The following is a 24,789-nucleotide window of genomic DNA, read 5'->3' as shown; positions in this document are numbered from 1 at the left end:
CCTTCCCTGTCTCTCTGTGACCCTTCCCCCGGCACTCCTGCCCGGGGCCTCAACCTGGCATCACAAACCAAGGCACCGACCAGAAGTCAGTGCCGACGGAGCGGGTGGCCTTGGGCAAATTGCCTAACTTCTCTGGGCCTCAGTTTCCTCACCTGTAAAATGGATCAGGTTTTTCCACCAGCGTGTTTTCTTGTCTTTTCCAGCTTGTTTGCCCTGCTTTCCTCTCTTCCCCTCCTCATCTTCCTCGTGGCTTCTCTGGACCCTCCTTTCTCACCTCTCCTCACTTCCCTGCTCCTGACCTCCCACTTCTCCTTCTGTTTTTTCCCAAGGGCGGCACCCCAGGGTGGGTTCATTCTTACCATCTGATGTTGAGGATCCGGGCCTGCCAGCAGTACATGGAGGAAGGAAGAGGCTTACATTTTTATGCATTGTGTAACAGACTCCTAAAATCACTTCTCTTTTCCAGTGGTGGGGGCTTTGTGTACATGAAGTGTACGGACTTGGATCACAAGCTCCTGGGCCTGCACATGAATGTCTGGTGGGCTCGGCAGCAGGCAATGTGACATGTTGAATACAGGATACATTTTCCTATTTCTAATTTTGGTGGAATTTTAAAATTTTGCCATTTAACATTTTTGTTTGTGTATCTTGGCGGGTCTGTTGCTGTAGTAAACATGACCAACACCACCCCCCTTGGTCAAACATTTGGAAATTTCGTGTTTGATGTTTAGAGATAGAGAAAAAGTTGAATAACATGAACATTATTACCTACCTGAGGATCAGTTCATGTGATGAGAACTCCTGTCACCTTCAGCTCTTCATTATGGATTCCTTTCCGCCCTTGTTCTCAAGGTTGTCTCAGGATCCCAAAGTTGTGCTCCAGCAGAAATATTAATATAATGGGAACCATATGTGGCATTTCATAATTTCTGGTAACATTAAAAGGTAAAAAGAGAAACATAGGTAAAATTAATTTTAAAATATATCTTATTTAACTCAGTGTATACAGAGCATTTTCATATCAGTAAGTAACCTGATATAAACCTTACTTCACATTCTGCTTTTCTTCTGTGTGTTTTATGCTCACAGCACATCTCAGTTGGCACTGGCCACATTTTTAAACATATCCATGTGGATAACGCCTGTTTGAAACAGACATCACAGTCCTGTACACTGGCTTGCCAAATATGGTATATTTCAATTTAAAAATCAATGTGTTTTTTCTGTGTGTAAGTGTGTTTTAGGTTTTTAGAAAAATTCACTTGAAGTTTCTAAATACTGACTTATTAAGAGCCGAAAGGAAAATGCCATGATGTTTGAACTGTCCTACTCTTGAAGTTAAATTGTTACTATTATTATTATTGTGTGTGTGCTATTGCATTAATATAACTAATGCTACATTAGCGTACTGTAATGAATACAGTTGTTATTCATTATTTACAGTGCTGAGTAGGCTAGCTCCCATTCAGAACTGTGAAAAATACACTGGGTCATTCCAGTATGACAGAGTAAAACATTTCAGTGACTGAGTTCTAAAGACTGTCTTTGTTGCTTAGAAAACAGGTGAACTGTTTCCCCTTGCATGATTAATTTATTGAAGATGACTTTTCTGTATGTGTGGTTACTTTTATTTCTAAAAGTGAGGATGTGATTGATCTGGGGAATCATTAACTCAATCCGTGTCCTGTGTGATGGAAGGGCAGTGAGGCCCCTGTGCCCGGGCAGGACTTGGTACCTATCAGTGTAAACACCCGGCGCAGCCCGCCCCATGCCCCTGCTTATCTCCTCCAGAGGGATGGGGTTGAGGCGTTTTCAGCAAATCTCACTGGTAAAGTCATGCCTGTATTGCCTTTTTTTTTTTTTTTAAGAACCATTTCCTTTCAGTTTTAACCATATTACTGTGTCGGCAAACAGTTTGCCCTCAGTTTGTCAGCAGAACAGCTTTCTGTTTTGATAACTTATAAGCGTGGCTTCATCTCTGAAAAAAGACATGCTGCTGCTGAACTAGTTCAGTTTTAAGATGTTTTACTTAGATGAAGACAGTGAAGATGAGGAGGAGAAGGTTCCTGAAGGTGTTTACCATGGAAAGGCCCCTGCTGGCATCCTGGTGAGTGACATCCACCAGCACACCGCGCCCCCCCCCCTCCCCCCGACCCCAACCTGGAACCTGCTGCAAGAAGAGGGCGGGACAGGGCGCCCACCACGGAAAGCAGTGATGCCTTTCTTTGAAGGATGTAGCGTCAGAATGAATTTCATACTAAGAATTTGAACTGAGTTGTAGTCAACAGAAATCTTTGCCTGCCTGCTCTCCGGCCCTCACTCTACACCATCTTTCTACCCTTCTCTATTTATTATTGAACGAATAATAACTTTATGCCTAGAAAAAAATGAAACTGCTGCTGTAAACTGGGAATTTTTCTGAAACTAGGTTTCACATGCAATGTATCTGGTTTCACATTCTCTTTGCATCTATGTAGTAGTTGAGGAATAAAAATCATTGAAGAGTTTTACGCTTTTTTTTCCACTCTGTCTTTCAGACTTTAGCCATAAATGTCATCTTTTTCTATGGATTTGTTTGTCTTGTAGTTTTTTTTTGGTCCTAGACAAATTTGTTTTGAAAACATGTTCTGAAACTGGCATCTTATTTTATCTATGACAGAGAGGAGCAACAGGAGTCTTTTTTTTCTTCTTTGATTGCAAGCAAAAAGTTCCTAATATTGAAATATGTGGGGGAAATGTAAATTGTGTGAGTTTTATCATCTAAAATTTCCTCTCTTCTTATGATATGTAAAATAAGACAGGTCACATAAAGTGTAAGTTTTAGAAGTCTGCATTAGGAAACAGATGAATTAAGGACAACATAATTTACCTATGGAACCTCTTGCTGTAAAAATAATCTGAAGTAAATTCGATGAGGTAAAGGTGGTTTTTAGAAAATTGAGGGTGTACATTTTTATGAAAACATGTAAAATAAAAATTACAGTTTCTAGAATCCATGGCTTGTAATCAGACTGATTTTAAAGTTGTACAGATTTTTGTCACCTTTAAAATGTTGCGCTTTTGTGTGCTTTTTGCTTGGGGACCTGTTGGTCGATGTGTACTCACTGTGGGGTCTCCGCAACTGATGGGGCGGGACGTGGTCTGACTGGGAATGGAAGTCCAGCCTCGGAGAGAGGTCATTTCCTTGTGAAATTTCAATTTAATGAATTCCATGGACAGAGGAGCTTGATGGCCTACAGTCCACGGGATCGCAGAGTCAGACACGACTGAGCGACTAACACACACATGAGTGTATACGGATTCCTGCACGTCTGCTGTTAAGGTCGGAGGGAGAACGGTGAACATGCTGACGATGATTTAATTTAGTAAGCGTTCTTTCAACAAGGAGCGCCTCACGCGCCCGCCTCTTCTCACAGGAAGTAGTTCCGGTGTTTCCGGCTGCCGCGTCTCCCAGAACGCGGGCGGTGGGTGTTGGGAGTGCCCTGACAAAAGTTTCTTTCCGTGTTAATGCTGGAACATTGAAGTCCCGGGAGTCACCTCCCGGCCCCAAGAGAAACTTGAGTTTTCTGAGTGGCTCGTGTTGGGGACACGGGATTGCTATCTGCTTGTTGAGCTGCATGGATTTTGTAGGAGACTTTGGAACCTGGGTGTGGGGGGGCGAGGGCCAGGGAGAATCTCAGTCAGGGTCCAGGCCCTCAGTGACCCCGACGCTCCTCGCTTGTCAGGTGCCTTCCGGGCACACCTCCTCTTGGAGGGTGAAAGTCTCCATCATAAAGGAGATGACTTTGCATGTTTGGAATGTGGATGTAAAAATGTCATAATTTAAAAAACCATGAAGAAACGTCTGTGCTTTGTTAGAAATTGGGAAATTTTTTAAAAATCTCATATTTCTATAATTTTTAAACAGATTAAGCTATTTTCCTTTATTTGGTGTGGAAAAGGCCAAGATGTTTCATATTCAAATAACGTTGAAGTTCCAAAATTATATGCTAGCCTTTTTTCCCCCACTTATTTTAAATTACTTCGATTTGCATCTTTTAAATTAGGGCAGAATGTACTCCCAAGTGGTGCTAGTGGTAAAGAGGAGCCACAAGAGACGTCTGGGTCAGGAAGGTCCCCTGGAGGAGGGCACAGCAACCCACTCCAGTATTCTTGCCTGGAGACTCCCGTGGACAGAAGAGCTTGGCAGGATACAGTCCGTGGGGTCTAAAAGAGTCAGACACAACTAAACTGACTTACCACACAAGCATGTACTACAAGAGTTCTTAGCCAAACTTGTAATCCTAAGAAATGCTTCTAGAACTGAGTCCTGTGGGTTAGAGCTGGAAGGGGCCGTGGGCGGCATTTGGCCATTCTTACTAGAAATGAAAGCTCAACAGAGGTTTTGAGACCTGCTCAGGGAAGAAGGAAGTCCCCCTTGGGGCAGTGCAGCCCTTTCCTGGCTCCTCTGTGGTCTTTATCAAAGGGCCTGGTTGAGTCCAAAAAGCTTTTCAGATAGAATTTTGTATGTTTATATTTACAGTAAGGTGCAGTAACATAAACAAGTGGCAACTTAAAGAGAGGTGGGAGACAGCAAGTCACCCTGTAGGCGGGGCTTGTACTTTGCATGGGTTGGGTGAAGAAGAGACAGCACCACCCCACCTTACATCTGACATCACTCCTGGCTGCCCAAATCCTGGAACCACCCTGCTGAATGGGGCCAAAACCAAACACTGCCCTCGGGGTAGGGGGGAGGACCGTGGTCACAACACTAATTAAATAATTAGTTGAGTAGAATTTCTTACCCTCACAGAAATGTGATGTTATTAGTTATGGAGTTTGGGGGAGCACACTCCCCAAGAATTTTTGTTTTCATGACTTGATTGCCTCAACCTGATACAGATGAGCTCAGGAATTTAGGGGCGAGGTAGCTCTTAGAGGCTGTGGCCAGAAGTATGTGTAGGCTGTTTGAAGGTTATTTATTACCCATTTCTGTATTTATGCGCCCATCTGTTTTTCAATAGGAGAGGCTTGGAGGTGGCTCACAGGTACTGTTGTCCAGTGCATGACTGAACCCCTAACTTAACAACAATCCTCTTCATTCAGCAAATATTTATGGTGCCACACTGAATCCTCTAGGTGCTCACAAGTTTGTTTGCTGTTACTAATGTGTTTGAATTGTTTGCTGCTTTAAGTAACACAGCTAGACAGATTTCCTCCAGATGGTCACCTCATTTGGTTTGCCTGATGCTCGGTCCTGTGAGCTGGTCTATTCTCCCCATCAGCCTGGGTGAGCCCAGGACTGCAGGTCTGGTCCGAATCCCATCACGTGTCTTAGCCAGGTATTGGGCCAGTCTAGAGGGATGGGACACAGCTCCCTGAAGGGATCTGAATAAAAACCTTAGCTTTCTTGGCAAAATGCTTATCTTTGTCTATAGTTTGTGTTTTATACTCACATCTTAGGTAGTACACATTGAAAACCAAGCCTGTTCCACCAAAGAAAATATTAGACCCATATTCTAGTCATTCTTGCATATATTATCTCATTGAAAGTAGGGAAATTTTTTGTTGTTGATGCTGTTTTGCTGCTTGTTATAAACATACATATTTCCTTTTTTTTTTTTTTCTCTCTCTCTTCTTTGAAGCCTGTTGCCTAACCTAGAAGCATTGTCTGAGGCTCTCGCTTTCTTTAACTTAGGACATTTGTCTCAGTTGCTCTCTTGTGTCTGACTCTGCGGCCCCATGGGCTGTAGCCTGCAAGGCTCCTCTGTCCATGGGATTGTCCAGGCAAGAATACTAGAGTGGGTTACCATGCCCTCCTCCAGGGGATCTTCCCGACCCTGGGATTGAATTAGCATCTCCTGTGTCTCCTGCATTGACAAGCGGATTCTTTACCAGTGCGCCATCTGGGAAGCCCCAAATTTAGGACACTTAGGGAAGGTATTTTTCAATACCTTAGGAATTGGTTGGAAATATTGTTGGATGTCAGTTCAAGTGTGTGATGACATCACCCTAGAACTCAATGTGCCCTCGGTGTAATGTCTTGGCTGCAGCCCCATCTGTGTAGAAAAGACCTTCATCAGAAACGTGCCTGAAGTGGCCCCTGGGAGAGCTGGAGGGTAGGAGTGGGGGACTGTATTGTCTCTGGTGTCACTCACTCTCTGGAACTCATCTGAACTCTGTGATCTGCAAGTAGCCAGACTGAGTTCAGGCGGGTCAAGGGGGCAGGGGCTGAGATTGTAAAAAGCCCTTTGTCATCTTTCTTTCATGTTCCAAGAAAGAATGAAGGCATGACCATGACAGACACTCAGTCCGAAGACTGAGATTATGTTAGGAAAGTCATTCCTTCAGGGACATGAGGCAGGACTGATGCACCCCTGGGTGTGTCCCTCCCCGGGCTCTGACTCCCCTGCTTGCGGTCGTCAGACACAGCTTGGCAAGCTGCCGTTTAGCTCACTTGTCCCCGTCACCCAGAGCGGTCTGGCCATCAGGATTCTTCAGGGCTCCTTGGTGATTCCGAGTCTGATGGCCATCAGAATCCCTGCGGAGCCCTAATTGTGGAATACAGATTTCCCAGAGAGACAGAATCAGAATTGAGGGGGCAGTGGAGCCCAGGAATTGTTTTGTGTTCAAAACTACAGACTTGAGTCAAGTTTTCCCGCTGAAGGTCTTTTCTGTTGGAGGATCCAGCGCAGAGTTGGGTTTAGTTGTCACGTCTGTCATCTTTCCGGTCACTGTCGCCCTTAGTCTCTCCTTTCCTGACCTTAGCTCCTGCGGGGAGTACTGATCAGGGACTTTGTGGAGCCCCCCTCAGTCGGAGTGGTCTGGTGGCGTCTCCTCATTGGATGGAGCGCTTGTGTTTTGGCAAAAAGAGCACAGCCGTCATACGAGGTCCCTGGTGTTGGTGGTTTTGTTCTGTCGAGTTTCCCCACTTCATTGAGGTCCCTACTTCATGAAGGTGGCGTCTGCCAGGCTTCTCTGCTGTAAAGTTACTGTTTCCTTTGGTGATGAGTATGAATCATGAGGAAGATAGTTTGAGAGCCTGTGGACACCTTGTTTCATGTCCATTGTCTTCATGGGGACTGTGATGTGCTTGTGATGGTCTTTTATTCCCCTCATTCTCTATTTCTTCATTGGAATTCCTCTTTAAGAGAAATCTGTTCCTCCTTCCTACTTTTGACTTAACATCAGTGTGGCCTCGAGAATACTCTGCAGGTTATAACCCATCAGATTTTGTTGTTGTGGGTGCTTTTTCACTTTGGCTCCTGTGTTCCCTTAATACACCCCTACGGCTGTGATTTTGAGCCCACGATTCCTACTTTCTGGCACCATGAGATGCCCTGACCCTGGACCTTGTACTGAAGGGCGGTATTTAGCAACCAGGACCTGGGCTCTTGTTTGCTTATTGCTTCTCACGTCCTTGGTTGTGGATCGCAGAAAGAGCGAGGATGTTAAACACCTGTTCTGGCCCAGGCATAAGCATGTCTGTATTTGTGCCTCTGTCCATGGAGACTTCCGATGCCTGTCCAAGGGTTGGTGTTAGCCTTCTTTCTAGTAAACTGTATTTTTAGAAGCCTCCCAGGTGTAATGATGACTCAGACTCCAGGATACGAATCTGTGGGCACGTATGGACCCGAAGGCTCTTGTGGCTTCGAGTACTTGCCACTGATAGACGGTCTTCAGTTGCATAAATCGTCATTTCCCATCCTGGCTTAGTCGTCACTTCTTCTTACTCTGAACAGTTTTTATGCCACTCTTAGCCCTTGTAACTTAAGGGATCTCAATCTCCTAGGAGTGGACATCCCAGGTTCTTGTAGTGGAGTAGAAATAGGTCTGGTTTCACGGCTCATGTTCTTAACAGAACTTTATCGGAGAACCTGAGCACACCTGAGGGAAATGTCTGGTGGCCTGAGTGTATGTTAATAAACATACAGACCCCACAAACAAATGATAGTTGCCCTAAATTTCACTAAAGCCAGATTTGTCCTAATCCTTGGTTTTCTTTTTGGTAAGGCTCTCTGCATTCTTTTTCTAAAGTGCAACTTGCTTTCTAAAGCAGGTATTGTCTCTGTCAGACTTCATGAAGATAAACCCTTCAGGGAGGGGTTGTTTGGGTTGAGGATGTTTGGGTTATTTGGGTTGTGGACTTCAGGCCTCCATGTGCTTGTCAGGTTAGTAGCTGTGAAATCAGTTAAGTGGTTGCAGTGAGTGACCTTCAAATCTCGCTGGGGTTGTTCATCTGCCTTGTTTCCCCCTGAACTTAACCAGGTACCGTGTGATGCAAGCGGAGTGCCTTTCAACTCGGATATTAATGCATTGGGACACGTTGAAAATTTGAACTTGCTTTATCTGCAATATTAAGGTTCTGTGAAGCCATGAAAGGAAGACGAATTAAGTTTAACATGTCTTTCGATAGACCTCCAAACTCCAATAATATGTTCATTTGTTCCCATCTCACAGCTGTAATTGCATCTGCAGAAGATTCCTGATGTCACTTTCTGACTTCTAGGTCCGTGAGTAAAGAACTTCAGATAGTCAGGTGTTTGAAAGGAAATTGTGTCCTGCCAACATCTGGACTAAAGTGATGGTCATCACTGAGATTGCCACATATGGTTTATAAAGAAACTTGCTAAGGTTGTGTGAAAGCAAGCCAGACAGTTTTCCTGCTTCATTTTCAGTTGCTTATAGTTATCAGTGATGACCACCAAAACAGGTTAGCCACAAAGTTTTTTCCTTAGCTAGGAAATTTTAGGGTGAGTACATGTTCCTTAAATGTAGATTTATGATCATAATGTAATCAGATCTTTAAGGCCACTTCTAATAAAAAGCTTTAGCATTTTTCACATAGCATGGGCAGAACTTCTCAAAGCACTTGTGAAGTTCCTCCTTGTGCATAGCCCTGAACATTACGTACACTTGGCATTGTTGTGCTTGGGAGCTTGTGGCCCCAGGATACAGGAGCCTGGGCACCTGAGGCAGACAAACCTGAGCTGTCGTCTGTGCTGTCACTGCGTCATGGTTTGACTTCAGGTACGTTGCGTATTTTTTTCTAAGCCCCATGTCTTGCTAGTAGAACGCATGTAGCACTACCTGACCTCCCCGTGAGAGTTCAGTGAGAGGAGGTGTGTTAAGTGGCGATTGGAAGGGTAAATGTCAGTGCCCCTCCCCTTCACCTGATCGCTTCCCCACGGCCAGCATGAGGAAGAACGCTGAATTGTAGCTTATGTTATGTGTGGTTTCTTAAGGATGTGCATAGTTCAGAACGTTAGGTCACAAACAAATGAAGAATTTCAATTTTTACCAGTGTAAGTGAATCTAAGTAACTCATACATATGGATGAAAACCCTAATTCATTAAACGGTTAAATTATTACCACTTTGTTAAATGATTTATGGAGGGATTTATTTTATTAGCAGACTCCCCTCAGTGCACCGAAGGTATCTTTGAAACAATACCACTCCTAAGTATTTACCCAAGGGAAGCGAAATTATGTTCACACCAAAACCTGTTCACAGTTCTAGTAGCTTCATTTGTTCGTAGTCTCCCCAAACTGGAAACAACCCAGAGTTTCTCAACTGCTGGATGGATAAACAAACTTTAAGACATCCACACAGCGGGATACTACTCAACAGCGAGGAATAAACTGCTGACCCCTGCAAGAATATTAGTCAGTCTCAATACATGATGCTAAGTGGAGGAAGCTGTAGTCCGAAGGGCATGTACTCAATGGCTCCAGCGATAAAACATTCTGGAAAAGCCAAGATAATAGGGACAGAGAACAGGTCAGTGGTTGGCTTGGGGTGGGGTAAAAGGATGGGATGTGAAAGAGCATGGGGGCATTTGAGGCAGCAGTGTAGTTCTGTGTCTTGATTTTCTTGATTGTAGTGACTTCTTCGTGGTTGCATGGTTAAAATTGTATACTCTGAAAGGGTTAATTTTACTCCTTGCAAAGTGCACCTTTTTAAATCTATTTTGAATAGTTCAAAGTACAGCTATATTTCATAGCAGAGTTGGCATAAACATTTAGCTATTTTTCATGTATTGATAGGTATAACCATTATACAAGGGTTGACTGATACCTTTCATGATTAATTATAAACAGAATCTTAAACTCAGCACATATCTTAATGATTTTACTTCCATACTTCTCTCTCAACTCTGGTGACATTCTGATCTCTCACCTCAGGTACAGGTAGATGAGAGCTGGCCATATTTTACCCGTGACAGGAAGAGAGGACTAGTTGCCAGAAAGCTTGGTTGCTTTGAGGTTTGAGGAGTAAAGGGAAAAGTGGTGAGGAGAGATGCAGGAATGAGAACCGTCAGTTTCTAGAGCTGCTGGTTTGAAGCAGATGTGGTCAGGGGGAGGTGTGAAGGTTGAGGAGAGTCCTCGGGGCCTCCTTGTCCTCATGAGCTGCTTGCCGCTGATTTTATTACGTAGAGTCTAAGGATGGGTGTCAGGTTGAGCTTGTAGTTCCCCTTGTGTGCGCAGTCGCTCAATGGTATTTGACTCTCTGCCACCCCAGGGACTGTAGCCCGCCAGGCTCCTCTGTCCATGGGGTTCTCCAGGCAAGAACGCCGGGGTAGGTTGCCACTTCCTTCTACAGGAGATCTTAGCTCCCCTTGCTCTGTTGGCAGTTCTCTTGAAGGAAATGAATGCCCCGGGTACGTTGCCGAGCCTCAGGAAAATGAAACTTCTGTGACCAGCCGTTTACCGTGACGGCTGCACCTTGTGGTGTTGGGCGCTTTCCCGGAAACGGTCTGTCTGGTAGAAAACGATGAGCTAAGTGTGTCCTTTGTCACCTGCTTTCTGTGACCGTCTTGCCCAGTACCTGACTTCCCCCCAGGCTGTGGGCTGGGTGCTCTGCACCGGGACCTGCAGATCTGCACGGATGCGCTTTGTTCTCATGGGGGTATTTTTAGGTTCACCCGTCGGAGGCGGGTGTCATTAACTGTAACCCACACAGACTAGATCTATGCAGGCGTTTTCTCTGAGATCTTCAGCAGCATCGAGAGAAAAGCATTGATTTCTAAATATCTGAGCATGGCTTGTGGAAGGATGATTGGCCTCCACTGTTGGCATTTTTGAAGAACACATGCATGTGTTAAATACATACAGAGTTACACATACAGTGCCTTCCCTGCCTCCTTGGTTTCTCTGGTCAGTTGCAGTGGAGTGTGCTCCTCCTCCCTTCCCGTGTTGTTCTGGTCCCCAGGCCTCACCATCGTCCATCCGTTGCTCCATCCATTCCTTGACCCAGAAACACTTCTTAGTGACCTCCTGCCCTGAGCCACCGTGCCACGCTCTGGGGCAGTGGTGAAGTGGTAACACTTCTCTTGGTCGGAGCTGAGGGTCTGAAGGTGGTCTGGACAGTGAGCTCGTGGGCAGGGCTCGCCGGCTGTGAGGGGAAGGGCAGCTGCCCAGGGCCCCCCTGGCCTCACGCCGCCTCCTGCCTGACCATTCTCATCCAGCTCTTTGTTTCTTCTTTTCCACTGTGCTCTGGGGGTTCACATTCTGTTGTGGACAGGCTTTATTTGTCCCCATCTCCTTCTCATCCAAGAGGCCTAAAACATCCTTGCTCTTCAAATAAAATATTAGATCAACAGCCAGAGTAGTTGAAGGATTGAGAAGGAAACTGGTGTTGGATTTTGAAAGGTTGCCTTGAAAGTTCCTGGGCTGCTGCTGAGGGTCGAGGGTGGGGAAGTGATAGGTTTTGAAGATGAAATAGAGGACACCTTCAGTTGTCCCTGTGAAGGGCTGGCACAAACAGTTGATAGAACGTAGGCCTCCCCTCAGGAAAGAGCGCTATTGCGATGGTGGCAAAGTGTCTTCCCCCTTTTGAACCTCACTCAGCCCAAGATAATCTTCATCTACTTTGTAGATAGTGAGTGTGGTGAGTTCATAGAGAAGTGAGCCCAGTGAGCAGAAATCTGTGCTTCCAAACTTCCTTAAAGAAAGTGTGTTGTGACAGGTTCAAAACCTCGATTTATCAACTAACCAGCCTTGGTGGCTAAGCTTAAGGCAGTTTCCTGTCCTTTCATTAAAAAAAAAAAAAAAAAAAGAAGTCTGAGTTGTTCAGTAGAAACTTTCTCTAGGTTACACTGAGGATGTTTTCTTGCTAATTTTCTTCCCAGGGTGTTTTCTGGGGGTGGGGGGAGGTGATAGAAGGCTCAGGGTGGCTTTATCAAGTCAGGGTTGGTACCAGCCTATCTGTGTATAAATCTTTTGTGAACGGACATCGGAAATGGACTCTGAGCAAGTCAAGGAAACAAAGAAAACTGTGACCACTGGTCATTCAGAGAGATGATGGAAGGGCAGGACCTCGGGCTGTGGACCCCTTTGTTTCAAGGAAACAAAGAAAACTGTGACCATTGGTCATTCAGAGAGATGATGGAAGGGCAGGACCTCGGGCTGTGGACCCTGGTGGCCCCCCGGGTGAGCGCTCAGGGGGCTCACTCTGCCATTTCTGGTGGCTTGGCTCCACCACACTTCAGGAATATCTGTTAAGCCTAGTTTGAGTCAAGTGTCTCCCCAATGCGTCAGCCAGCTGATGCCAACCAAGGCCTGGGTCCCTCATTACAGGATTAGAGATGAGAGCGTTGTGATCCCAGCACCCTGTTGTATTACCTTCTGAGCTCACCAGTGCATCGTGTATCTGTTCAATTCCAAAACAGAATACTGTTTGGAAAATTCTCTCTTCTGACATATCCTGAAGGCTGATTTGAGTAGTATGCTGGGTTGTGATTAGGGGATGAACCCCTAGGAAAGCAATCTGCCCAGGCCTGTTTTTTTTTATACATGATTTTTGACAGAGCCACAGCTCTTCGTCCTAGACTGCCAAGTCCTATAAGCTGATCAGGTCAGCTGTTTGTTCACTGAAATGTACGCAATTCAGAGTTTGTGGAGTCTGGATCCAACCTCTAGGTGATAGGTGTGCCTGGAGGACAGTATAGACTGTAGCCCAGAGCAGCCTGGTTTCCTGAACTCGCCTCATCGGGTTGGGAGGAGAAAGCACCTGCCGTGAGTACTGGAAGTCCCTAGAAGTCACGGGTCCTTAGGGGCCCACGTCTGGCTTTATGTCTGCACTGGGACTTAGGAGTCTGCGTTCTGTCCTCCTTAACTTGAGTCTGTTGCAGACAGTCCAAGGACCACTCCTGGAGAAGCCCCGAGCTGCAGTGTGATCGTTGGAGACACGAAGCTGGGACCTGGCTGCCTTCAGATGGTGAAAGTGATGGAGTTGCTCCTTTTTAGAAAAACAGCTGACAGGCTCGTAACCTACAGGAAACTGACTAGAACCCCCAAAGAATACTGGGGCCCAAAGAATACCGCACTCTTCCTAAATCTGGGTCCCTCCAGAAGGACCCTTCCACGTCCAGACACCAGGCTCAGGAAGAGTCCAGAACCCTGTCGTCTAGCATCCGAGGGGCTCGGCTCTGCTTGCCTTACCTGGCTCATCTTCATAATCAGTTATGAAATTTTGTTTAAAATTCAGGAAATTTTGTGTTTTCAGAAACTGCTCAGTACGCAAAATTTTGAGCCAATGTAATAAGTAAAATTCTTGAGGTTCAGCTGTGCTAGAAAGTTCCCCACCAAGTCTGTCCTTTCTGCTTCCCTCTCTAAGTTGATTTGTTCACTCACTGAAACAATATTGGCTGAAGCCCAGCGAGGTGCCAGATGTGTTTCTAGCCCTGCCTGGAATTTGTGGCGTGCTCCTCACCTCATGCCTGCCTGGGGTCTGCCGCTGGTCCTGCTGCCTGTCTGTCCCCTCTGTGTCTCTTCTGCTCGAATGGACCATGAGAGCTTCCCCACGCATGCATTGATCCTGGCCTGCCCGATGCCCAAGGGCGGGTCCGAGGCCTTGCATCACCTCCCCTTTGCCTCAGGCTCCCCACACCCTCCCAGTCACTGTCCCCGGGAACCCCCTTTGCTTGGCCTGGTAAACCCCGATGACATTTTCACCCCAAAAACAAATACGTTCTGCCTCCTGTAGCCTTTCCTTACTCTCCCCTGCAGGTTTTTTTTCTTTCTTGTCTAATCTTCCTCAGTCACCAAGACCGCGTGATCACAAGGTCTTCTGTAAATGAAGACAGTGTTTATGCTGCTTTCTCTTGCTGGACCCAGGATTCTGGGGGAAATAGCACAGGACTTAGGTCACAAGGCCTCACTCTGGTGCCTGGCATGAAGCCGGTCTTGGTTTTGTCCAACGGTATGAAGGTCTTCCCAGACACAGCCCAGGATGGTGGCTGCTTTGCTGGGCAAATTACGTCCTCTGTCACATTTCCCTTGAAGGAGTCACACCCTGCAGGATGGTTCTTGGTCTGTGAGGGACCTCCCCGCACGAGGCTCTCACGGCCCTCCTTTTCCATCATAACGGAGAGTCGTCTGGACGACTCAGCATGCAGGCAGTCTGCCGGGGACCCTGGGGTTTTGGTCTGTGGACTTGCACACGGGGCCTTGTGGTCCTGGTGTGGGGGTGTGGGGGAGCCCCCTGCCCTTTGGGGCCCTGGCCCCGTGCTCTGGACGGGACACTGGGGGCGTGCATGTAGTGGGGATGCTTAGGTGTCCTGTCTTGTTGGATTTGGGGTTTCAGGAGGCCAGAGGGGCTCACAGATTGTCTGCTCTGTGGGGCCCTGGATCTGAGGGGCTCTCCTCATTGAGGTCAAGGCCTTTCCTCGTGGTGCTGTTTCCTGCTCTGAGTTCATAAAATGAGAATTAAAGGCAGCTACTGTAAAATAAGAAGCCACTGGCAGTCTGCTCTGATGGGGAAAGGGACAAAACAGAGAGGTGTCAAGTGAGGTGCTGCCTTGAGTCTCAGTGGGACCCTGTCCCGAGCATCTGCTGGCCCCGGGTCGTGTCCTGACTGAGTTTTGGAGGACAACACGTCCCCTGGGTGCTTGGGCCCCTGCCCTCCCGGGCCTAGAAGATGCTGCAGTGGACACCTGTTGTCTCCCACCTTCGGAGCAGTGATGTTCCCACCGGCTGGGGTCCCCTCCAGGTCCATGTATGGACCCCTTGGAGGACTCAGGAATCCTTGGACGGCTGTGGGGACTGGAGTGCAGCCCTCGGATCTCGGGAGAGCCGCAGGGTGGGGTAGGCAGACAGCACAGCATGCTCTGGCTCAGCCTTCACTTAGGAGTCTGCCCTGGGAGACCCAGATCCCCTTGGAGATGTGTGTTTGAGAACGTTCTTGAGAGATGTCAAGTGCAGAATGCAAGCTTGGTTGCCTGGAGCATAGCTAGAAGCCGGACTGGGCGAGGTCATGGTGTGTTGGTGTTTGTTTCCTGAAGTTTCTAGAAGGTTCTGTTCCCTCTTAGCACATTCCTCATGTCTGTGAGCAGAGATTGCAATGTTGAGGGTAAGTTCTCTGATAAAAGCTGTTCTTCTCTGTCCCTCGCGATCTCCCAGGATGTACACTTCCTAACCCGAGGGGCGTCCAGCAGCTGGCGGGTGGTCAACCCTCAAGGTGGGCAGGAGAGCCAGTGCGGCTCTGGACTCTGTGATCACTCTTATTTGTGGGGTCGAGTAGCATTATGTGAAAATAATACTCCCGTTGTGGAAAGCAAAAAATCTGGGGATTTTGTCAAGGCGTTTATCATCAGTGACAGACAACGGTTCTGTCACTTAGAGATGCTGTTGAGGACATAGGCCCCAGAATCAGACTTGAGTTTGGTTATCGGCCTGACGACGAAGTGCAGCAACCTTGAATATTGCTGAGCCTCCTTGCCTCGTGTGATACCAAAGTCCTGGGTGGTTGTGAAGATTATATGAGATAACGTCCAGGTTAACACAGTACCTGACATGTGACAGACATGTAACAACTGCAATTGTGTTTGTTAGTGGTAGTAACTAGTTGTTGTTGTTCAGTTGATAAGTCGTATCCAACTCTTTGCGACCCCATGGACTGCAGCACTCCAGGCTTCCTTGTCCTTCACTATCTCCCAGAGCTTGCTCAGATTCATGTGGATCGAGTCGGTGATGCCATCCAACGATCTCATCCTCTGTCACACCCTTCTTCTACCCTCGATCTTTTGCAGCATCAGGGTGTTTTCCAATGAGTTGGCTCTTTGAAGCTTCAGCTTCAACTAGTAGTACCAGCTTACTAATATCGTACCCAGCATTATGAAAGCAAGCATTATTGGGCTTCCCTGGTGGCTCAGATGGCAAAGAATCTGCCGGCAATGCGAGAGACCGAGGTTCAATCCCTGGGTGGGGAAGATCCCCTGGAGAAGGGAACGGCTACCCACTCCAGCATTCTGGCCTGGAGAATTCTATGGACTGTATAGTCCATGGGGTCACAAAGAGTCGGAAATGACTGAGTGACTTTCACTTCATTTCACTTAAAACTTAAAATACAGGTTTTGATTATGTATGAGTGGTTTACAGTGTATCCATTTTTGTATTGATAACATTTTAGAAATCGTAATATTTTAACAGCTACTTGTATCTGTGAGGTTACTCTTCTTAATAAATGTGATTTTTTGATTGAACATGTCACTTCTAAATAGTTTGGGGCCAGTTTTTATCAGAGGGAATTTGTGTTTGAACCACCTACTGATGCCTTCCTGTTTGTAAGTCTTTACTGCACATCATGATGGTTGACTTTAGTTTCTCTGATTCTCAGGAAAAGCTGCTCAGCAAAATCTTTAAACTTTTGGTAAATGATTGAATCTTGAAACCTCCCAGCTATTATTCCAGATGCTAGTGTATGTTTACTTTAAAATGTTTGATAAGCAGAGTCTGATAGTGAGCTAAAACGTCATGCTGTTGGTCTGTTGAGTTCTATGTGTGAAGGGCCGTTTGGCTTCTGTTAGTGTCTCAGTTGGTTACTGTCTGCTGACTTCTAACCATTTTTGGTTAGTGATCTGTCAGTGCCTCCTTCCCTGTCTTGGGAGCCCACCGACATGTAAGCCAGCCGTGGGCAGTGTGCTGCTGCCTGGCCCCAAATGCACTGCACACTGCGTGGACGGGACATCAGTCAGGCCTGTCCGTGCCTGCCCTAGTGTCTAGTTTTGGATCTTCCATTTAAAGAAAGTAAATTCTTCAGTTTGTTACAAAAATGAAAGTAAACCCAGTCATTTCGCTTCTTTTAAGGACTAAGAATGCTTAGCTCAGAAGAGATGAGACCTGATTGCGGTTGTGCAGTGAACTCCCTGGTGTGTGGAGGGGTCCGTTAGAGGAGGGAGGGGCGTGTGCAGTGTGGCTTCTGTGGACACAGCAGCCGGGGCCATCTGTCTGTGATGGGCCTCCTGGGGAAAGGGGTGTGAGTCTCTGTCCACTGGAAGCATCCAGGATTGGAAAGCCGGTAGCGTGTGATGCTGCAGAAGATACTTGAGTCGTTCGCAGCTAAGGCTGCTGTAACAAAAGACCACAGGCTGGGTAGTTTAAACAACAGGGATTTATTTCTCCTGGTTTTGAAGGCTGGCAAGTCCAAGATCAAGGTGCTGGCCAACTCTGTTCCTAAGGAGGGCTTCTTGCTGGCTTGCCAGCGTTTTCTGCAGCCTGAGTGGGTGGGGCCCCTCATCCCCCATGTGCTGGGACCAGGCCTCCCTTTACTCTGTTCTCCAGCTTCACGATATGGGTGGGGTTGTTTTATATCTGCTGAGAGAAACCCAACCATTTAACAGCCTGCGTTTTTCTGCATTTAGCGACTGGCGTTTACACAATAGACTTCCTTGTATGGCAGCCCGTCCTTTACCCATGGTAATTAAAACCATCCTGAATAGACATAGTTGCGTTTAATTATGGGCTCTGTCCTCTAGTTGATGTAAGCTTATTAAACATTTAGTTTATAATGCGGTCGTTTATGTCTGAATGTAGATGCTCAAGTTATTTTTCAGTTTCTTTAAGAAGGCTGTATGATTTGTTATGAATTCTTTTTAGATTTGTAACACAACTCATTTTAAAATTGCTACTGTCAGGCATAATACAAAGATTGATAATGTGGGTGCTGTTGGTTTAACATATGTGCCATGACAGGCCAAGAGGGTGTTGTGAACATGTATCACCTACAGAATATGAAAATTCTGATGAACTGCTCTAGGTTGCTGAAAAATACTAAAAGAGAGTGAAAAGATGAACTGCTTCAGACTAAACTTTATTTCACTTCTGTTTTTGGAGACATTCTTAACATATAAAGATTATGCACCATGACCCCAAAAACAAGGAACAAAATATATTTATTCCCTTTTCCTCTAAATCAGTTGTAGTTCTCTTTTATATCAAAAAATTTAATTTTCCGCATCATTAGCCATTAGGGAAATGCAAATTGAAACCAGTATCACTACACACCTGTCATCAGGGCTGTCATAAAAAAGTAGTGACATTTCTCAGGAAATGGCAACCCACTCCAGTATTCTTGCCTGAAAAGTCCCATGGACTGAGGATCCTGGTATAAACACACATACAAGTAATTACATCATCTGCTATTATTATGATTATATTAAAAACTAGAATGTGAAAGTGCAAAAATAAATGTGATCATTTAAAAAAATAAAAAGTAGTGACAGTGCCAAGTACTGTCAGGGACTCAGAGACACTGCGTCTCTCAGACATGGCTGGAGGGAGTGGATAACGGGCCAGCAGCTCTGGTGGCTGCATCTGTAAAAACTAAGCAGATGAATCCCATTGAAACCAGAGCTCAAACCTGGGCATTTTCCTCAGTCAGCTGAGAACTGGTTTTCACACACAAACCCATAGAGGAATGTTTAAGCAGTTTTCTTTGTGATAACCAAAAATCTGAAATAGCTCAGCTGTTCCTCAACCAGTGAAGGAGGTGTATCCACTCCCATGAAATACTCAGCATTAGTAGAGAGGAACAAGCTGTTGGTACGTGCATCAACCTGGATGAGACTCCATAGAGATGTGAGTGGGAAAAGGCAGTCCCAAAATGTTAGGTACTGTGTGATTCTATTTCTGTACCCTCCTTAAAAATGACAAAAATCTCAGCAGTGAAGAGCGGATTGGTGGTTGTCAGGGATTAAGGAGGGAGAGCAGATAGAGGGAAAGCAGGTGTGTGTGACCAAAAAGGCCCACAAGACAGACTTTTGTGATAACGGGATGTTCTCAGTCTGAACTGAGTCGGTGTCAACGCCCGATTACGATAACTGCACTGGAACTTTGCCATATGTTACCACTGGGGGAGGCTGGCAAAGAATACATGGGATCTCTTCATATTGTTTCTTAGAACTGCATGTGTGTGAATCCTCAATTACCACAACATAAAAAGATCAGTGTTTAAAAATTTAATATGTGATGTTGATATATTCTGATAAAACACTATTTCTGCTCCACATCTGTTTCTTGCTTTCTTATTCCCTTTTAGTGATGATTTGTTTGTCCATTCCCTTATTCATTCAAGAAATCATTATCCAGCACTTGATACATGCTTCATTTGGCCTTACTATCGAGCTCAAGTCAGTTATCCTAGAACTGAAATCATACTAACTTGTCACTGTTTTATTAGCGTTCACCTCGTAAAGGACGCCCGCCACTGCATTCTGTTCTCAGTAGTAAGTTCCCCGGCTGGTTTACATCCCCACAGCCAGCTCCAAAAGCCAGGTGTATTTTGGGGCCTTGCTGGCACTGGCTTCAAAATACTCAGGGCATTTTCCAGGTGACGCTGTTGTGGCTCGGCTCCATGATGTGGAGCTCGGCCTTGATAGCTGTGCGCGAGAGCAGGAAGGAGTGTGTGAGTGGGGTCCAGTCGCCGGCTCTCCTGTGAAGCGCGTGGGCATCTCTGCGGCAAGGGCGCTGGGGGGTCCTGGGCTTGTGCAGGCGGGGCGTGTGTTCTTCCAGTTCAGCTTTGGACTTTCCTACGAGCTAGAATGTGCTCTCTGGGACTTCTCTGAGCCTGTAACTTTGATCTCAAGATCAAAGCGTTTGATCCAGGTTTAGGCAGCCGTGCTGATGGTGAACCCCCTGCAGAAGAGCCCGTCGGGTCTCTGCTTCGGTGAAAGTTGAGGCGGGGAGGGTCTCTTGTCAGGGTTGTGTTCCCCTCCTCAGGAAGGTCTTTTCCTCGGTTGTGCTTCGACACTCCGCTAGGAGAGCCAGTGTCTAATGGATGAACTGTGGTTGTGTGGGTCATCGGAAATGAAATTTGACGATCTTAGCACTAAAGAGGGGCTAACGGCAGAGCTGGGGACACCAGCCCCCGTCCTGTGGTCAGGTGAAGCGGCTGCCCTGCGCCCCAGCCAGGCACCCTCGCCTTTTTGACCCTTCCTGGAGGACACTCTGCAGTCTGCTGGTCCTGATTTAAATAGTGAATTGTCGTTAAGGAACAGGATTAAACCCCTTTTCTGTGCTTTGAACTTTGTGGAACGTGAAAGTGTGTTCTTTGGAGCTGTGCGGAAGCTCTGAAGGGTTTATTATAAATCCGTTCAGCCCGGCCTTGCTCACCAGTTGTTTAAGGTAACATGTCTCTGAACCTTAGTCTTAACTCTATAGAAAACCAATCTCTCACTCACACAGTTCTCGACAGGAGCTTCCTCTTGAGGGTGATCTTCACTCACTGTTATGCGTGGCTTCTTCCTCAGTGGATGCATTTCACACAGGACCCAGCCGTCTCGGGCAGGAGGGCTGAGTGGTGTTGGGGTTCTTTGGTGGTTCCTGCAGGTTCTGTACTTTGGGGGGAAGCACCTCGTGGTAGCAGGCTTGATCCGAGATGCTGAAAGAGGAAAGGGGACTTCTGCATGCCCAGCTGGGCCGCCTCTCAGTTCCACAGTGGACGGTCTGGGGCTGCCCATGCGTGGACGTGTGTAGCCACCACTTCAGCATGACGCAGAGGGTTGACAATAGTCTGGGCTGTGCAGTCACTGCAGTTTTTTCTCTGCCATTGTCATTAGATCCACAAACTCAGTGTTAACATCTCATCCAATTTGTTCTGTCTCTTTTAGTCTCAAACCATGAATTATGTGGGGCAGCTGGCGGGACAGGTGATCGTCACAGTGAAGGAGCTCTACAAGGGCATCAACCAGGCCACGCTGTCCGGCTGCATCGACGTGGTGGTTGTGCGACAGCAGGATGGCTCCTACCAGTGCTCACCCTTCCACGTGCGCTTCGGGAAGCTGGGGGTCCTGAGGTCCAAGGAGAAGGTGGTGAGTGCAGGTCATGTGTGGTCTGTCCCCTGGGAGGTGGGCTGCAGCAGGGTCAGCCCTTCCCGTGAGCTCCCGGGACCTCTGCGTGCTTCTGTTTTGAGAACCTGTCTGCAGCTGAAGACAGCAGTGTGGGAAGTCCACCCTTCATACTGTGTTTGAGTTTGCTTCTAAATCCACAAAGCCCTCCTATAGGAAGCCTTGGGGGGAAAAGAAGTGAAAATCATTTTAATAATCCTGTGTGTTGCAACTTAGAAAATCCAAACCCAAACTAGAGTTATAAATGGGGAAATCAGGTGTATTTAGAAAAATGCCTTTACCTTATACAGCACTTGAAAATATTTAGTGTGATGCCTACAGATCAACTGGATAGAATAGGTTGGTGTGCTCAGGAATATATTTGTTTAAATGAAATTAATTAATGCCAAAGTTCTACATTTCTTTTTGCAAAGCTGTAAAATCTTGTTGTAAATACCAGGACTTTTTCACAAATCTGACTGAAGTGAAAATCCACAGGCTTTTATTATTTTAGGGATGATTTCTTTCAAAAAGAAGGTGTTGGTTTTCCTTTTTCTTTTCTTTCTTTTTTTTTTTTTTAACATCCTTTTCCCTTCTGGTTAGGGAGCACTTGGGAGGTCTGTTAGGGTATCTGAGTGATGTCAGTCATGTTAGAAAAAGCTGAGCTAAGAGTAAGCTTCGCAGGTACATAGTAGTGATTTTCTTTCTACTCCTGTCCCACATTGTCGCCCTAAACAGCATAAGGAGATTCTGTCAGGATTTTCAACCCCAGTGAAAGATCTACAGAAGTACATGTCAGAGGACCAGTGTCTTAAGTTGCAGACATCTTTTTTTTTTTCAGATTTTGGCTAATCACACAGGTGATCTTACTGTTTAAAATAGAAATTTCCCTGTCTTAATTGAACTTATATTATTTGGAAAGAGACTGGAGGACCAGAGTGGTGGGGCTTGTGTGGGCCGGCCTCTGTTCAGAGTCCCGATTTAGAAACCACAAGAAGCGGCGATGTCCTGAGGGACTAGGAAACTTTCCACTGCAGGCATGTTTAGCCACAGTTGGGCGTCCCTGGAATTTTTTCTTACTTTCTGGTAATGGTAATCTGGTGTGCTTTCAGACTGTATCAGCTTTGGGAGAATTAGCAACCATTCCTGCACTCGAATTTCCCGGTAATTGTGCAAGGATCTGTTTGTAAAATTGACTCATAAGGCTTCCCGCCCTCCACTTCCCCTCTATGACCTGGGTTTTTGGTCAGACGATTGGACAAGTCATCTGGCCTCCGAACTGGAACCTGCAGGCTGATGTGTGTACACCTGTGTGCATCTGTGAGTGCGACTGGGCAGACAGTGGCTCTGTTCCTGCATGCTGTGTGCCTCTCAGATAGTAATCCAGTTTCTTTATGCAGCTGCATGCATCATTGTGCTATGTAAATAGCTCGTCAAGCTTGTAGTAGAAGTCTATCCATGAGGCCCAGGAAAAGAGAAAAGTTCTTTCCTATTCCTTCCCTTGGTAGCCCAGAGACCCAAAGGATATATTTGGGAGGAAATTTGGCTGTTTGACCAAAGCATAGCATTCCTGTGATGGTAAAACCAAAACCATGTCTGCCTTGAGACACTGGCAGTTTGGAGAAACTCTGTTATTTTAGGTCATTTGGATTAGGGAAAGCTGTCTATTGATTTTATTTTATTATTTTAGGTTATTTATTTATTTGGCTGTGCTGGGTCTTAGTTATGACATGTGATCCCTGACCAGGGATCCAACCCGTGGCCCCTGCATTGGAAGTGGGGAGTCTTAGCCACTGAACCACCAGGGAAGTTGACTTTAAATTAAAAACCCAATTTTCAATTATGGGGACACCTATGAAGTGAACTTGAGATCATAACCACCTTAAAACCTCTGGTTTTTAAGGGAAGAGGCAGTATAATAATTTTTCCACTGCCGTTGCCATGTTCTTTGCTTGATAGAACACAGTACTCCCTGTACTTTTCATAATTCAAGAGTTTACTTTCAGAAGATAAAGATGTACTTGATATTTTTAAATATTAATTTTGTTGATTTAACACAAAACTGATGATTTAATTGCTTATCAAAGGTAAATAACCCCATGTATTAGGACAGTTTCCATCGTGGATGATGAAAGTCCACCTCACACTAGCTTAGGCAAAAAAGGAATTATATTGGCCTGTGTAACTGAAGTCCAGGAGGATTTGAAATACTCAGGACTTGACTTAGAGCCGCTGAAGGTGTCACCAGAGTCATCTCCCCTCACCTTTCAGCCCTGCTCCCTTTGTGTCTGTCTGTCTAACGCACAGTGGCTGCCACACATGCAGGCTGACTTCTGTCGACTCGGCAGCCACAGTGGGAAGACAGCCTCTCCTTTCTGCAGAAGTACCAGAGTTGGTCTCCCTGTCAGACTTGGTCACATACATCTCGGGGCCCAGTCACCACAGCAGCGGGTGAAATGTATTGATCGGCCTGGCTGGGGCAGCAGCACCCCCTCTTCTCTCTGTAGCCACTGGAAATAGGTGGTCTGAAATAGAGGAAACTGGATCTCCAAAGGGAACAGATATATGCCCACCCAGAGAGTGGCCAAAACACGCGCCTACTGCCGCCAGCATCTCCCAAGATTAGTTCTGTTTCAACATCTGTCATATGTGTTGAGCAAAAGGCACAGTGTAGGAAATATGACCATATGGAAATGAGTGTTTTAGAAATCAGTTTACTAGAAGTAAACTTCTTCCTTGGGCTTCCCTGGTGGCTCAGCTGGTAAAGAATCTGCCTGCAGTGCCAGAGATATGGGTTCAATCCCTGGGTTGGGAAGATCCCGTGGAGAAGGCAACGGCTACCCACCCCAGTATTCCGGCCTGCAGAATTCTTGGGGTCACAAAGAGTTGGACACAATTAAGCGACTTTGACTTTACTAAAAGTAATATTGGCACATCAAAATGAGGGTTCTCCTAGTGGACACAGAAGCGGAAGGAGAGGGTGGGACGAATGGAGAGGAGCTTGGAAACATATACACTACCATATGTAAAACAGATAGCCAGCGGGAGTTTGATGTGTGATACAGGAAGCTCAGACTGGTGCCCTGTGACAACCTACAATGGTGGGATGGGGTGGGAGGGAGGTTCAAGAGGGAGAAGACGTATGGATGCTTACGGCTGGTTCATGCTGATGTATGGCAGAAACCAACACAATATTGTAAAGCAATTATCCTCCAAATAGAAGTAAATAAATTTTTTAAAAAATTAAAAACATAAAAAAACAAAGAAAAATGAGGGTCCTCTTTAATAAAATAGTCACCTTGGGAAGCATTTATTCCAACTTGGTGCCATCTCTCAAAATATTTTTAGTCTTTTTCCTTTGAGACCTAAAGGACTCATGGCATATTCCTTGAAGTATTCTCAGTATTGACACAATCTTGATGTTAGATTTAATTTTTGGAAAGAACCAAGCTCTATTTAGAGACAAATCAAGAGACCAAAGTACGTCGTCATACTGAGAAATGTCACATTTGGGGATTCCTGGCGGTCCGGTGGCTGGGACTCGAGGCTTTCACTTCCAGGGGTCAGGGTCCAATCCCTGGTGGAAGACCTAGGATCCTGCATGCTGCGTGGCACCCCACCCCCTCAAAAAGAGTCACATTTGATCCCTAAAAATAAGAACCATAAATGTAAACCAAAGGGTTAGCTGTTTAAGAATGGTTTTAA

The 24,789-nt window shown here is 46.1% G+C and overlaps 1 protein-coding gene across 4 annotated transcripts in view; it reads left to right on the top strand.

Annotated features, from left to right (window-relative positions):
• LPIN2 (lipin 2) overlaps positions 1 to 24,789 on the top strand; it is a 77,896-nt gene that overhangs the window by 22,138 nt on the left and 30,969 nt on the right. For 2 of the 4 annotated variants that reach the window (XM_061130870.1, XM_061130869.1), the window contains exon 2: positions 20,869 to 21,069. In XM_061130870.1, coding sequence (XP_060986853.1) covers positions 20,878 to 21,069 — 192 coding nt within the window. In that variant the 5' untranslated portion in view covers positions 20,869 to 20,877. Of the gene's footprint in view, positions 1 to 1,815; positions 2,108 to 20,868; positions 21,070 to 24,789 lie in introns of those variants that run through there. The other 2 variants (XM_061130867.1, XM_061130865.1) reach the window with 2 other exon arrangements.

The sequence above is a fragment of the Dama dama genome, chromosome 27 (genome assembly GCF_033118175.1).
Source record: "Dama dama isolate Ldn47 chromosome 27, ASM3311817v1, whole genome shotgun sequence".
In the NCBI taxonomy this organism is placed as follows: Eukaryota; Metazoa; Chordata; class Mammalia; order Artiodactyla; family Cervidae; genus Dama; species Dama dama.
The sequence above is the reverse complement of the archived record's forward strand: the minus strand, read 5'-3'. Positions and strand labels throughout refer to the sequence as shown.